At 37.2% G+C, this 15,302-nt stretch overlaps 1 protein-coding gene across 1 annotated transcript in view; it reads left to right on the top strand.

Moving 5' to 3' along the window:
• Positions 1-15,302, top strand: part of VMP1 (vacuole membrane protein 1) — a 108,391-nt gene that overhangs the window by 42,787 nt on the left and 50,302 nt on the right. Inside the window, exon 7 of the mRNA XM_079798428.1 lies at positions 5,255-5,386. Within this exon, the coding sequence (XP_079654554.1) occupies positions 5,255-5,386 (132 nt within the window). The remainder of the gene's footprint in view (positions 1-5,254; positions 5,387-15,302) is intronic.

The raw sequence follows: 15,302 nt of genomic DNA on the forward strand, positions 1-15,302 counted from the left end.
ATTCTTGGAGGACTCATTTTATTCTCTGAATTGTTATAATACTAAAGTAGGGTGAAACATTTCTTCGTAGACCAAGCGTTACTGTAGTGGAGGCATCAGACTCTGTGGTTGTATATTGTGATCTTACTTTCAGTTGTACTGATGTTTTCTTTTCATTATTTGCTTCAGTATATTTTGGGAAGTTTTTGGGCTACATGTTCAGTGGCAAAATGTATTTTAACCCATACAAAACACTCTTTTTATGTGCTTAAATTTATTCAGGTGTCTATCATTGAGGTATAGTTCATTTGCTCAAAACTTCCTATTACTGCCCAAACCAGTTTGGCTCAGTGGATAGAGCGTCGGCCTGCGGACTGAGGGGTCCCAGGTTCGATTCCAGTCAAGGGCATGTACCTTGGTTGCGGGCACATCCCCAGTAGGGGGTGTGCAGGAGGCAGCTGATCCATGTTTCTCTCTCATCAATGATTCTAACTCTCTATCCCTCTCCCTTCCTCTCTGTAAAAAGTCAATAAATATTTTTTTTAAAAACTTCCTATTACTATTTCAATTATTTTTAATTCATCATTTGCATTTATTAAGTTATATATTACCTATAACTTTTTCACTAACAGTTTCTTCTCAAATAAAAATTGTGGAACAGATCACTTAAAAATCTTAACTAAAGAGGAATATGAACACTATGCCCACAGAAGAGGCAGAGTTTTCAAAGACATTTATGTGGTAGCAATTATGTTGTATTTTAAAAGAATTATAAGGGAAATGCCATACATTGAACTTGCTGAATATGAAAGACAGGAAAAATTGTCATGTTTCCTGTTACTCTTTCATAAACACTGGAAACAGATTCATTGTACTAGTTGCCTGTGTTTTTTAAATTTGACCACATTAGTCTTTTGATGAAACATTTTTATTAAAATAACAGGAGATACTTGGAACATGCTAGAAAGGGGCTATGTATATAGACTTTAGTTTTCTATTTTTCTTTTGTTCTTTCAAAAATGATTTATGTAGCTGGATTAACACCAATGCCAATAAAGAAAAGCTTCCATCCCAACTGGCAGTGGTAACTGTCTCCTACAAACTCCCACAGTGCACATTGTCTGAAGTGCTCATTTGGCCTGGCTTTTCATTCATGCCTTAAATTAGTCAACTTGGTTCATACAGTGGCTTACTTCCCCAAATAAATTTTAAGCTCCTAAAAAATACAGACTATGCATTAAGTTTATTACCCCTACAGCACTCAGCATTAGACTTTGCGCATATACAAGAATGTGAATAAATACTGACTGCCCTAGCCAGTGTGGCTCAGTTACTGGGTGTCATCCTGTGCACCAAAAGGTTGCTGGTTCAATTCCTGGTCAGGACACATGCCCTGGTTAAGGGCTCAATCCCCAGTGTGGGGTGCCCAAGAGGCAGCTGATCGATGTTCCACTCTCACATCAATGTTTCTCTCTCTCCCTTTCTCTTCCTCTCTCTCTAAAAGTTAATGAAAAAAGTATTTTAAAAAATAATAAATAAATACTGACTAATTGGCTGAATGTTTGTTTGCTTTTCATATTTCCTTTTTTGACAACTGTCTTGGGTCATGTGAAAAATGTAGCACATATCAAGTTGTCTAAATTTGTTCCCTTTGTTCTCAACATTTATAAGGACAGTCCTTTCAACAAAGTGTGTTGGGAAAACTGAATATCCACATGCAAAAGAATGAAGTTGGACCGTTACCTTACACCATATACAAAAATTAACTCAAAATGCATCATATACATAAACTTAAGAGCTAAAATTATAAAACTCTTTGAAGAAAATATAGAGAAAAATCTGCATGGTTTTGAATTTGGCAATTAATTCTTTTTTAAGATATATTTTTTATTGATTTCAGAGAGGAAGGGAGAAGGAGAGAGAGATAGAAACATCAATCAATGATGAGAGAGAATCACTGATTGGCTGCCTCCTGCACCCCCCACACTGGGGATGGAGCTTACAACCGTGACCTCTGGGTTCCTAGGTCAACACTCAACCACTGAGACATGCCGGCCAGGATGGCAATCATTTCATAAATGTAACACCAAAAGGTTAGGTGGTAAAAGGAAAATTGATTAATTGAACTTTACTAACATTTAAACCTTGTGCATGGAGGTCACTATCAAGAGAGTGAGTCCACCTGAGGTGGCTTAGTGGTTGAGTGTTGACCCATGAACCAAGATGTCACCAGTTGATTCCCATTCTGGGCACATGCCCAGGTTACAGGCTCAATCCCCAGGAGGGGGCCCGTGCAGGAGGCCGGGGATCAATGATTCTCTCTCATCATTGATGTTTCTCTCTCTCTCTCCCTCTCACTTCCCCTCTCCGAAATCAATAAAAACACATTTTTTAAAACGTGTGTGTGTGTGTGTGTAATGTGTGGTCAGTTAAGTATAAGACATGTAGCTCTTTATTTCATTTCAATTGATTATTACTTTTTAACTTGAAGGAAACTTGTCATGAGTTTGAGTCATATAATTGCTTTCAGAACAATTTAACATTTGACTTAAGTTTTAGGAGTTTATGTTTTAAATAAAATATGACAGTTAACTTTTCTTTCTACTTTTCGTTATGGAAAAAAATTTAAGTACATAGAATTACATTAGAATTACATTATTAAATAAACATATTGTTCCCCAACTTCAGCTAATATTAACTCCTGGCTAATACTGTTTTATATATACCCCTCCTCATTCTGCTCTCAGTTATCTCGAACCATATGCTAGATAACATATCACATTTCATCTGTAAATATATCAACTATAGAACTTTAGAAAAACACCTAAGAGAAATTAGGAATAATCTCTTCAAATTAGTTGAACAGTTAGTATTCAAATTTTTTTTGGTTGTGTTTATTTCTTTTATTTTCTTTTCAAATTTATTTGTTATTGAAACTGGATTGTTTGTCAAGTGTAGTTTCCCACAGCCCTGATTTTACTGATTGTATTCCAGTTGGTATAACTTAAGTATGTTTCTATGTTTCCTATATTTCCTGTGAGTTGATAGTTAGATTGAGAGGCTTGAAAAAATTTTCTTTCTGGCAAGAATATACTTCAGAGCCTTGTGTATTTCTGTCACGAGGTACAGTAGTGTCTGGTTGTCTTTTTTGTGTGTGATAGTAGCACTATCCTAAATAATAAAAGGCTAATATGCAAATCGACCGAATGGCAGAATGACTTGTCTTTATAATGTGCACTGACCACCAGGAGGAACATGCTCAATGCAGGAGCTGCCCCCTGGTGGTCAATGCACTCCCACAGGGGGAGCGCTACTCAGCCAGAAGCCGGGCTCATGGCTGGCGAGCGCAGTGGTGGTGGCGGGAGCCTCTCCCGCCTCCACGGCAGTGCTAAGGATGTCCGACTGACAGCTTAGGCCCGCTCCCAACTAAATTGTCAGTCGGACAATTCCCCAAGGGCTCCTGGACTGCGAGAGGGCAAAGGCCAGACTGAGGGACCCCTCCCCCAAGTGCACAAATTTTGTGCACTGGGCCTCTAGTTACTATATGTTCATTATTTTATTAGGGGTTATAAAATAGGGGTATCCCAATTATATCATTTTTTTCTTTAGTTATTGACTGAAATACTTTATAAAGAGAAACTTCTCCTTATCAGTAATTTAATTTCCCTGAGATATCTTTCATATAGGTAAGACAGGATAAATAATTGATCTTTCTCTTTGTTACCAGTTTTTAAAATAGTAAGTTGGTCTACTAACACCTTCCAAAGTTGACTAACTTTAACTTTTCCTGTTTAGTAAAGTATGGTTTGTTTTGTTCCTTTATCCTTCTCTATATATGTCTCTTCTCCCTTCTCTCTGTTTTTTAACTAACTATAGCCTTATTCTTGCTTCAGAACTCTTGATTCACATGTGGGTAATGCAGTTTCACTTGGATCATTGATTCTACACATTGAAATGTAGCACTGTGAACACAAAATCTTTGAATTTGATTATGTACCTTGGGAATTCTTTTCAAGGTATTTGTAGGCAAAGCCATAGGACAGAGCAAACAGAAAGGCCTAAAGTTGCTTCTTAGAACTAGCACATGCATTTTTCATTCACTCTGACTCAGGACAGAGAAGGATGGCTCAAAGTTGAGAATTTTCCTGGAGGCTATATGCCTCTTGCAGTATTACCTATGCTGTATTTGAGCCATGTAAGTTCAAACCAAGTTCCTGATTCTTTTACCTTTGTTTTTATCCTTATATGTTGAGTTGATTGAGAAAAAAAAATACCTTCAAAAACAAGAATCTACAAAGAGACTAAAACATGAGTCACTCAATGTCCTAAGGAAATATAAACATTTTTCCTGTGGTTAAAATTTATCCATCCTAATGTTGTTTTCAAGGGGCTTTCTGACCACAGTTTGTTAAAAATTTTAACTCTGCACTAAAAATTCTGTTGGGATTAAAGCAACATTCTAAATATCAGATTTCCTAGAAAATATTTGTCTAATAGCTATATCAGTGAATGCTCATTACCAAATCATTTGAATATTTTAAAAGGGGGAGAAATGACAAAAATAATAGAGTATAAGTAGAGCTCAGACTGGGTGGCTCAGTGGGTTGGAGCCTTATCCCATACACCAAAAAGTTGTTACAGATGTCATCCCAGTTCGAGGAACTTAACGGGAGGCAACTAATGATGTTTCTCTCTCTCTCTCCCCCCTCCCTTCCTCTCTGTCTAAAAATTAATTAAAAAAAACATATCCTTGTGTGAGGATTATAAAAAAATAGAATATAAGTAGATATGCAAGAGAACTAACATTAATTTCATGTCTGTAATATACCAGGATTGTCTGAAAGTTTTATGTATAGCTCTCGACTGGCATTGCCTTGGTCAGCATGGGGGCCAGGATTCCTCCTAGTTATGTACTAGTATATGCTTTTCTCACTTATGCCTACATCTTTTTTTTTTATGTATTTTTATTGACTTTTTACAGAGAGGAAGGGAGAGGGATAGAGAGTTAGAAACATCGATGAGAGAGAAACATCGATCAGCTGCCTCCTGCACACCCCCCACTGGGGATGTGCCCGCAACCAAGGTACATGCTCTTAATTGGAATTGAACCTGGGACCCTTCAGTCCGAAGGCCTCTATCCACTGAGCCAAACCGGTTTTGGCTATGCCTACATCTTAATATGCTTTTGGTGATATTGAAAAATATAGATTTGATGTGTTTAGTGTCATTGTGTTGAGAACAGAATCTTATGTGATTGTTTTGGTTTTTGACATAGGGTGTCGGTACAGCAATTGGAGAGTTGCCTCCGTATTTCATGGCCAGAGCAGCTCGACTCTCAGGTGCTGAACCAGATGATGAAGAGTATCAGGAATTCGAAGAGATGCTGGAGCATGCAGAGGCTGCACAAGTAAGAACAGTGAGCAGGAGGGAGGGGGAATAAATAGAATACTTTAATTATCCCTAAAGAGTTTATGATTAAGGTGAAATTGTTAATAGTTTCTTTGAAGAAGACTGCCAGTGTGAAAACAAAATTATACATGGTTTGGGATAGAACATTCAGAAAAGATGAAGTATACAAGTGATGATCATCTTGATTTTAGAATAGGGAAATATAGAAAGCGTCAACAAGACAACTCAGACTCAGCTAAAACACCTTGCCTGAAAATCAGGGTAATTTCATGTTGTCAGTGAGGTTAAGGAGCTGAAACATTCTTTGTCTGTTATATGTTTGTAAGTATAGTAAGTTCTCATTTAACATAGTCATTAGGTCTGCAACTTTAACAAAATGACAAATAATGAAACAATTTTGAGGGAAACGGTATTATTCAAGGACCTGGTGTTTTACTAAGCAGACCATTGAATAAATAAGGGGGACAAAGAGGCTGAGTCCAAAATAGTAGAACTTCCGAATTAATATTTTGAATGTAAGATCAACATAGTTTACCATGTTTAGATGAAATTATTTGGAATCTCCCAATAAGAAAGAACAATTCAGAGAAAATTATCCTTTATCAGTGAGCAAGGAAAAGGCTTTTTACATTTGAGTGCAAACCATATATCAACCTGTATTTTAATGTTACAAAATAGGTATTTTAGTCTTTTCAGGAAAATTCCTAAGAATATTATTAACTGAGTCTCCATCTTAGGGATGACAACAGAAATCAAAATAGACGTAAATAAAAGGACATAAAAGAAAGATATTTGAAAGACTGTATATAAAATACATCGCTCTCCCCAAATTTGTTCATTAATCTCTGAAGTTGTTGAAAAATTGTTTTGTTGTCATGTGTTTTTAAGTATGTATGTTCACATAAGTGCACACACAGTTTTTTGAGGAGGATTGAGTTCATATTTTCTTCTCAGTGGAATCTGAGATCCAAGAAACCATTGCCATGAGGGGTGGAAACCTATTTTAATGACAGGTGGACTTTTTAAAAAAAGTTTTAAGTGGAAAATCAACCAAGAAGAGTTATAGTTTTTAAGTGAAAACAAATTTTCAAATATGACTATAGAATCTATCTATATCTATCTATATATATATATATAAAAGCCTAAGCGACCGGTTAACCGGTCGCTATCACGCGCACTGACCACCAGGGGCGCAGACACTCAACGTAGGAGCACCAGACACAGGGCTCACAGCTGGTGCGCACCACAGTGACACGAGCCTCTCCCGATCAGGACGGACTGGGCGCGAGCCCAGGGCAGATGCAGCAGGGCCGGGATGAGTGGGAGCGGCAGGCAGGTGCAGCAGGTGGCGTTGGACTGCCAGTTTCAGCCCAGTCCCCACAAGCCATGCCGAGAGACCCCACCGGTGCACGAATCCGTGCACCGGGCCTCTAGTGTCTAAATATAAAGCAAATTAATCAGAGCTGTGAACATCTGCTCTGTGTGGTAAAGTGTCCTGGTATCTGCTTTACCGTATCTGTCAAAACGTATTCTGCCTCTCTCACATCATGATGCTTCTATTAAGGCTAAAAATTATTTCTAATCCAGACAACTTTTAAGTGTTTTTAATGCTTTTTAAATTCCAGATTTGGCCCTGTGTTTACTCTGAAGTAGCATGGAAAATGTACCCTTTTAATTTTATAGAAAACTGCAAATCTGGAAGATGTTATCTCCCTATTTTTACGTGCTTAGAAGTAGAGTTAGAACCAGAACTCAGAAGCTTTCCTCAAAGCCAAGTGATTCTTGTTCTTTGGTTTATATGTAAGGATAAGGCACATAAAAGCTGAATGGAAGCTGTGTGGAGGTGAGGAGTAGGAGGGTCAGGCTTCCTTATTTATTAAAACCTCCATGTATTAGTTCCTGTAGATCTTTCCTTTGGATATTCTTGCAGTTGACATTCTGAAGTGAGGCTGTGGAATGGGAGTTAGAGTTCTCCATTTACAGGACTATGTCAGTTTTCACTTACCCTGCTTTGTGATCATTCTGTGGATGCCTGCACACACATGTCCTGAGCCCAGAACCTTTGGTTCACTTTGTCTAGAGACTATACCTTATCTCTAGATATTACTTGTTGTCTTCCATGGGGCTAGGGAGGAAGTTGGCTGTGCTAAGTAGGAGTGGAACCTAGGAGTCTGGTTTTTATACAGTCTCCTTGTTTTCAGCCTTATCCCAGTCTCTTCCACAGTTCTGCTGAAGATCTTTTTGGAATTCAATAGTACAAATCACTTTGCTTCTCTTCCATATCTTCCACTGCAGGTTCTCATGTATAATTAATGCTAGTTTCATCAAAGAGACAGTTCATGTTTCTATTTTCTATATTTCGAGGAAAAATGGTAGAGGAGGGGACTGTTGCCGGTTTTCCATATTAAAAATGATCCCAGAGAATACTAATGTTTTAATTCTTTATTCAAAGTAGAGTTCCTTGTCGTGGCTTGACAAAATAAGCTTTTTGGTTTTATTTGCTCTTGCTAACATTGTGGACTATTACTATATCCAAACAAGATCTATTATACTTCAGCTGTTTTGATACACTGCTGTGATAAAATTTTTTGTTTTGTATTTAAGGTTTTCACAATGCAAATCTATATATATAAAAGGCTAATATGCAAAGTGTCCCTGCGGGAGTTTGACCAGGAGACAGGAGTTCTATTGCTTGCTATGACATATGCTGACCACCAGGGGTGGCATGAAACGAAGGAAGGCCCCAATCGGCCCTGATCGCTGGCCAGGTCTAGGGACTCTACCCATGCACGAATTTCGTGCACCAGACCTCTAGTAAATGTGTAACAGTTTAAGAAAATTTTTTGTAATTTTCTTTTTAAATCAGGTATCGTTAAAAAAAATTTTTAATCTTAGGCTCTTTGCTTCTGTTATATTTTCCAGATTTTCATCTTTTAAATTACATAAGTGTTTGTAGTAATAAGATTGAAGCATTCTAGAAGTATTAAAAGTTAAAAGTGAAAACCCACACACCTAATCCCCAAAGTAGGATAATGATTCTCTAATTCTAAGCTGTTTTCTTTGCATTTATAACTTTTTAAAAATAAAAACTAGGATCATACCATACATATTAGGCTCAAGTTTCCCCCCCACATATAATAGACATTTGATACTGATTTTTAAGATTGTGCTCTTATTATGAAGTGACACAGCTCATTGCAGACAACTGTAAATATATCTCCTTAAAATTAATCCCTCCATTCTTCAGTCTTTTTCTCTATAAATATTTATAACAGTGAGTCATATTCTATTTATTTTTCTGTGACTTGTTTTAAATATAAAGTCATACTGTGAACATTTTTCAGTGCCATCAAATATTTTCTACATCTTTGCTTTTTATTACAAAGTATGTTTCTTGTATAAAATGTTGAAAATACAGATAAACAAAAAAAGAAAAAACTTTAACTTGTTCATTTATCAATTTTTTATATTTAGTATATTTTTCATTTTCTTATTAATTGCCATTTTTAAGGAGATCTCTTTTGTCATATGCTGTCAACATTTTCTTCATGTTGTTTATTGTGCTTTGTTTTATTTTTAGAATAGAGAAATTTACATTTTTAATATCAATATCTTAGACTTTTTCTTTTAGAATAATCTCTAAAATTATCTTCCTGAACCCTTACAATTATGTAGTAAATATTTAGCTCTATTTTCTTTATTTTACTAGAGGCCCGGTGCACGAATTTGTGCATGGGTGGGGTCCGGTTGGCCCCGATCGGAGCTGGGCTGGCAGGAGGGAGGTGACACGTGGGGTTGGCCGGCCAGCTCTGCTCCCGATCGGGGTGGGGGCACCAATCAGAGGCGGTTGGCTGCCGCAGTACACATCATAACGACCGGTCATTCCATCATTCCGATTGCTTGGCTTTTATATATATAGATTGTTAAATCTTTAATCTATTACAATACTTTACCTACCATATAATGTAGGGACCTAACTTTCTCTTTTTCAATTAATTAGCTATTTGTATATTCCATCATTGTTTTCCCAGTGATTTAATTTAGTTTTGACTTACATTTTATTGTTATAAATTGCATATTATACCTTTATAAATAGTTATTGATAGTATTTTTAAAGCTATTAGGTTTTTATTTATTTGTAAGCTATAATTTTACTGACATCTTTTTTCAAAATATATTTTTATTCATTTCAGAGAAGAAGGGAGAGGGAGAGAGAGATAGAAACATCAACGAGGAGAGAGAATCACTGATTGGCTGCCTCCTGCAAGCCCCACACTGGTGATCGAGCCCACAACCCGGCATGTGCCTTGACCCCGGGAATTGAACCGTGACCTCCTGGCTCATAGATTGGTGCTCAACCACTGAGCCATGCTGGCCAGGCTTACTGACATTTTTTAGTTATATATTATTGATTGTGATTTAAAAGTTCTTACAGTAATCAGTTTTCACAAAGACCCAAAAGTTAATCTAACTTTGGTGTTGGAATTTCCTCATAGATACATGTATTCTGTAAACCCCCAATTTGATGGGAGCAATAAAATAGAGAGAAGGTAGCAGTAACTAAAACAGCAAAGTAAGTAAAATGATTAATTATGAATGGGTATTTGAATTTTAAGATCTCCTGAGACTTAGGTAGAAAGTGTGTTTTTTATTCCTTTGGTAGAATAAGTTTATCAGCAGGAAGAATGAAAAAAAAATACTTGGCTCTCATTGCTTTACCATGTGCTCTCCAACTAGGATAAAGGGTGTATGCTTTTACTAGGAAGTTGTTACTAGGTAACAATTTTAAAGCTAAGTATTTGCTTAAATTCCAGTGTTGACTGATAGTTGGATTTTGTACTATAGATATTTTGAGGGGGGTAGATTAATACATTTATTTGAATTCTGATTCCTTTTGCTACCTAATTTATTTTCATGAGTTCAGTATTGAGATTAGGCAGTATTTTTCCACCAAGCTGACGTCCTTTTGCTCTTAGCTTTCTGTCATGTTTTCACTAGATGTCTGTGGGAGGTAGACATGAATGAATGTAGTTTCCTATGACCTTCAGCAATTCTAGCATCATTTGTAAAAGTTAGGTCATCTGACTCCCTCCTTACCTCCCTTATCTAGTCATTCTTTTTATTTTTTAATCCTCATCCAAGGATATGTTTTTATTGATTTTAGAAAGAGAGGAAGCGGGGGGGGGGGGGGGAGAGAGAGAGAGAAAGATGGATGTGAAATGTCTTCTCCTTTCTCTTCCCACTCCTGGTTCAGACCTTAATTACTAGGTCCCTGAACATTTCCAGCGACTTCCTAATAAGTCTCCTCTTAACTAGTCTTTTTCTTTTTTCTTTCTTTCTTCCTTTTTTTTCTGAAAACTACCTCTGGTCATAGAACTCGCTCAAAAGTCTTCCCAACCCCTGGAAATTGTCTCTTGCTTTATCTTTCTTGTGTACTTATCACTTGCTACCTTATTTTAAAACTATGAATGTTTCTTATCTCTCCCAGGAGTCTGTAAGCTCTTTAAGGGGAGGCCAAAAAATGTGTGCATTTTCAACAATGCCTGCCTGGTCTTGCACACACTACTCATGAGGTAGATACTTGGAATAAACTAAGAAATATCAAGTAAGAGATAAAATGTAGCATTACATGAAATATGTTCACTTCATATTACTCTACTGCAAAATAAAATGTAAAAGTGTAGTAAACATAGAAATTATTGAGATTTCAAATCATTAAGAAGAAAGATTGGATGGAAGTGGTCAGTGGGGGAAAAAAACAAAGGGGACATCTCTAAGACAAATAAAGATAAATTTAAAAACCAAGAAGCCCTGGCTGGTTTGGGTCAGTGGATAGAGTGTCCGCCTGTGGACTGAAGGGTTCGATCCCAGTCAAGGTCACATGCCTGGGTTGTGGGCTTGATCCCCAGTAGGGGGCATGCAGGAGGCAGCCAATCAATGATTCTCTCTCATCACTGATGTTTCTCTTTTCCTCTCCCTTCCTTTCTAAAATCAATTTTAAAAAATCTTTTTAAAAGAAGAAAGATTGAGCAGTTTGCATCTTTTAGTTTAATAGTCCTCTTAGAGCAAGCATTAAAGATAAATTAGAAGATATTATACACAAATGACATAATTTTTAATTCACATCCAGTAAAACAACATTGGTAAAATTCTATACTTTAGAAACAAATGAAGGTTCCTATGATAATTTGTTTATTCTTTAAGCTGCATAACTAAAGGAAAGGAAAAATTAAAGGCATTAGGAACAAAAGAGTTTGAAAAATAAAGTAATTTATTTGCTTGATGTATCCTAAAAGATTAGGGCAGCCAGTATTGAAGTAATGGGGAATGGGATCATGGTGGTGACTGTGGTTTTTTGTGTTTAAAGCTTACACAATAGAGTAAGAATGTCGTACATATTTACTTGGAAGAATATGGTTTGAATAAGTGTGCTTTCCTAAATGCTCTCTGTCCAAGTGACCTCGATACTTGGATTCTTTTTTTACAAAATGGTAGGTTGCTGACTGTGTGAAACTGTTTTTTACTATTTCTATCAATATAGGAAATTAAGAATTAAGTCAAATAAGAAATTGAGCCCTGGCCAGATGGCTCAGTTAGTTGGAGTGTCGTCCTGTACCTCCAACTTGCTACACAGGTTTCGGGTTCCATTCTGGTCAGGGCACATACCTAGGTTTCGGTTTGATTCCCTGTTGGGGTCCCATATGGGAGTCAACTGATCGATGTCTCAGGTGAGGATAAAAAAATTTTTTTTGATAAGTTGAGAAAATGCAAGTTGTTCCTCTATATTTGTATTGACTAATTTGTCTTTCTTTTGAGTATAATTCATGAGTCTGTTAAGTATTTCCTCAAAGGCTGTTTTATAGTTTCTGGATTTTTTTATTGAATTTGTTGGGTTGACATTGGTTAATAAAATTATGTGGGCTTCAGGTGTATAATTTTATAATATATCATCTGTATATTGTATTGTGTGTTCACCACCCCAAGTCAGATCTCCTTCCATCATTTTCCCCCCTTTACCCTCTTCTAACTCCTCCACTTATCTTTCCCTCTAATAATCACCATATTGTTGTCTGTGCCTATGAGTTTGTTTTTTGTTAATCCCTTCATCTTTTTCACCCAGCACCCCCCCAATCCTCCTCCCCTCTGACAGCTCTCAGTCTGTTTCTATTTTGTTTGTTAGTTTATTTAGTTTATTAGATTCCATATATACCGGTAAGTGAAATCATATGGTATTTGTCTTTCTCTGACTGACTTACTTCATTCAGCATATTACTCTCCAGGTCCATCCATGCTGTCATAAAAAGTAAGATGTCCTTCTTTTTTACAGCCAGGTAGTATACCATTGTATAAATATACCACAGCTTTTTTATCCACTCATCTACTGATGGGCACTTGGGCTGCTTCCAAATCTTGGCTATTGTAAATAACGCTGCAGTGAACATAGGCATGCATGTATTCTTTCGAATTAGTGTTTCTGATTTCTCTGGATATTCCCAGAAGTGGAATCACTGGGCCCAAGGCAGTTTTTTTTTTGTTTTTGTTTTTTTTGTTTGTTTTTTTTTGAGGTAACTCCATACTGCTTTCCTCATTGGCTCCACCACTCTGCATTACCACCAACAGTGCAGGAGGGACCCCTTTTCTCCACATCCTTGCCAGCACTTGTTTGTTGATTTATTGATGATGGCCATTCTGAGGAGTGTGAAGTGATCTCATTGTGGTTTTAATTTGCATCTCTCTGATGATTAGAGGCGTTGAGCTTTTTTTTTTTCTCATATGTCTCTTGGCGATCTGTATGTCCTCTTTGGAGAAGTGTCTATTTAGGACCTTGCCCATTTTTTAAATTGGATTGTTTCAGTCTTGAGTTTTATAAGTTCGTTATACTAGTAAATTTTGGATATTAACCCCTTATCATATTATCTTTGGTGAATATGTTCTCCCGGGAGCACGCCTGCCCTTTTCTCCTTCCTCTTCCCCTCTTCTTCCCCCACAGGCATATATCTCCTAAACTCTAAGGGACCCTACAAGGCTTACAACCAGGGCAGCAATGGACAGTGTCAGGTTGTCCTGGGCAAAACCGCCAATCCTGTCCCCAACACCCCCGTTTCTCTTACTTCTTAGTGAGCCAAAGCAGACCAGCCTAGCCTGATTTCACCAGCCCTTTCTTGTTCCACTGTCCCCAGCTTTAATAAGCATCTTCTAAAATTCATCTGAACTTGTGATGTGAAGTTTTTCTTGCATGAACTCAAGAACCCACACACTACCAGCTGGCCCTAGGCAGACCCTCTAAGGGCCAAATCCCCTTTCCGGTGACAGTACCATGCCGTTTTTAATATTTTTAAAAATTCTTTTTAGAAAGAGAAGAAGGGAGAAGGAGAGAAACAATCGGCTGCCTCCTGCACTCCCTCTACCAGGATAGAACCAGGCAACCTGGGCATGGGAATCAAACCTAAATGGGAATCAAACCGTTGACCTTTTGGTGCATGGGAGGATGCTCAACCAACTGAGCCACACTGGCCAGGGCCAATGCCGTTTTGATTAATATTATTCCTATCAATATAGAAAATTGAGAATTAAGTCAGAAATTCAAATTTCTTAAAACTTTATTTTTTAAAAGAATGCAATTTTTTCCCTCCACATTTATATTGGCTTGCTAGTCTTTCTCTTGAGTATATAAAATTCATGAGGCTGTTAGGTTAATTATTTCCTCAAAGGCTATTTTATAGTTTCTGAATTTAATTTTATTTTAAGGGAACATTTTTTAGCTTTTGTTTAGGGCTGCGGTATTTAAATTAATTAAAACTTGTTCCCTGCAGTTGATTGGAGCGTTGTTCCGTACACAAAAGGTTGCAGGTTCGATTTCCCATCAGGGCACATACCGAGGTTACAGGTTTGATTCCCAGTGGGGGCATGTACAGGAAGCAACCAATGTATGTTTCTCACATTGACATTTCTCTCTCTCTCTAAAAATTAATAAAAACATACCCTCAGCCCTAGACAGTTTGGCTCATTGGATAGAGTGTTGGCCTGCGGACTGAAGGGTACCCTGTTCGATTCCGGTCAGGGGCACATGCCTGGGTTGTGGGATTGATCCTCAGTAGAGGGCGTACAGGAGGCAGCTGATCAATGATCCTCTCTCATCATTGATGTTTCTGTCTCTCTCCCTCTCCCTTTCTCTCTGAAATCAATAAAAATATATTTTAAAAAAATAACCTCAGGTGAAGGTTAAAAAATAATAATTAAAACTTACCATTTTCCTGATTTATTGAAGCTAAATCCCAGTTAAGTTTAAATACTAATAACTTTTCGCTTGAGTTAAATATATTTAACCTTTTGCACTCGGATGTCGAGTGTGACTCGACACGGTAGCAGGAATCGAGAAAAAAGCAAGCGAGTGCAAAGGGTTAAGGCCACAACATTTTTATTAGCTTAATAGAATTTTTATCCTGTTTAGAAATTTCAAGTTATTTACATTCTTTTATTAGTGAAAACACATAACACCAAAATAAAGTTTGTTCATTGCAATGGTAGTTCTCATTCTTATGGCCAGTGCATTTTCTTTATGCGTGACCCAGTGAATATCCCCCTCATACATGGGGATAATTAAAGGTTCTTTTGACTTTCTTTTGATGATAGAATATCTGTTTGATCATTTGAGTTTAGAGACTATGGGAAAGCATTTAATAATGATTATTTATACACTCACTTAAGTGCTTTAACGTTCCTTTGATGCTATTCTCTGTTAAGCACATTTTCCTATGAAGTGTTTGTAGCTGCCCACACCATGTCAGTGCCTGCTGGTTTTTCCCCTTGTGAAGTTTCTGTTCCTTTACATACAGAGATTTATGAAAGAGTCCCTGGTGTGGATGATCTGAAACCCACCAGGACTCATTCTCATATAATTTAGGGCCATTTGA

Source organism: Cnephaeus nilssonii (genome assembly GCF_951640355.1).
Source record: "Cnephaeus nilssonii genome assembly, chromosome: 19".
Classification (NCBI taxonomy): domain Eukaryota; kingdom Metazoa; phylum Chordata; class Mammalia; order Chiroptera; family Vespertilionidae; genus Cnephaeus; species Cnephaeus nilssonii.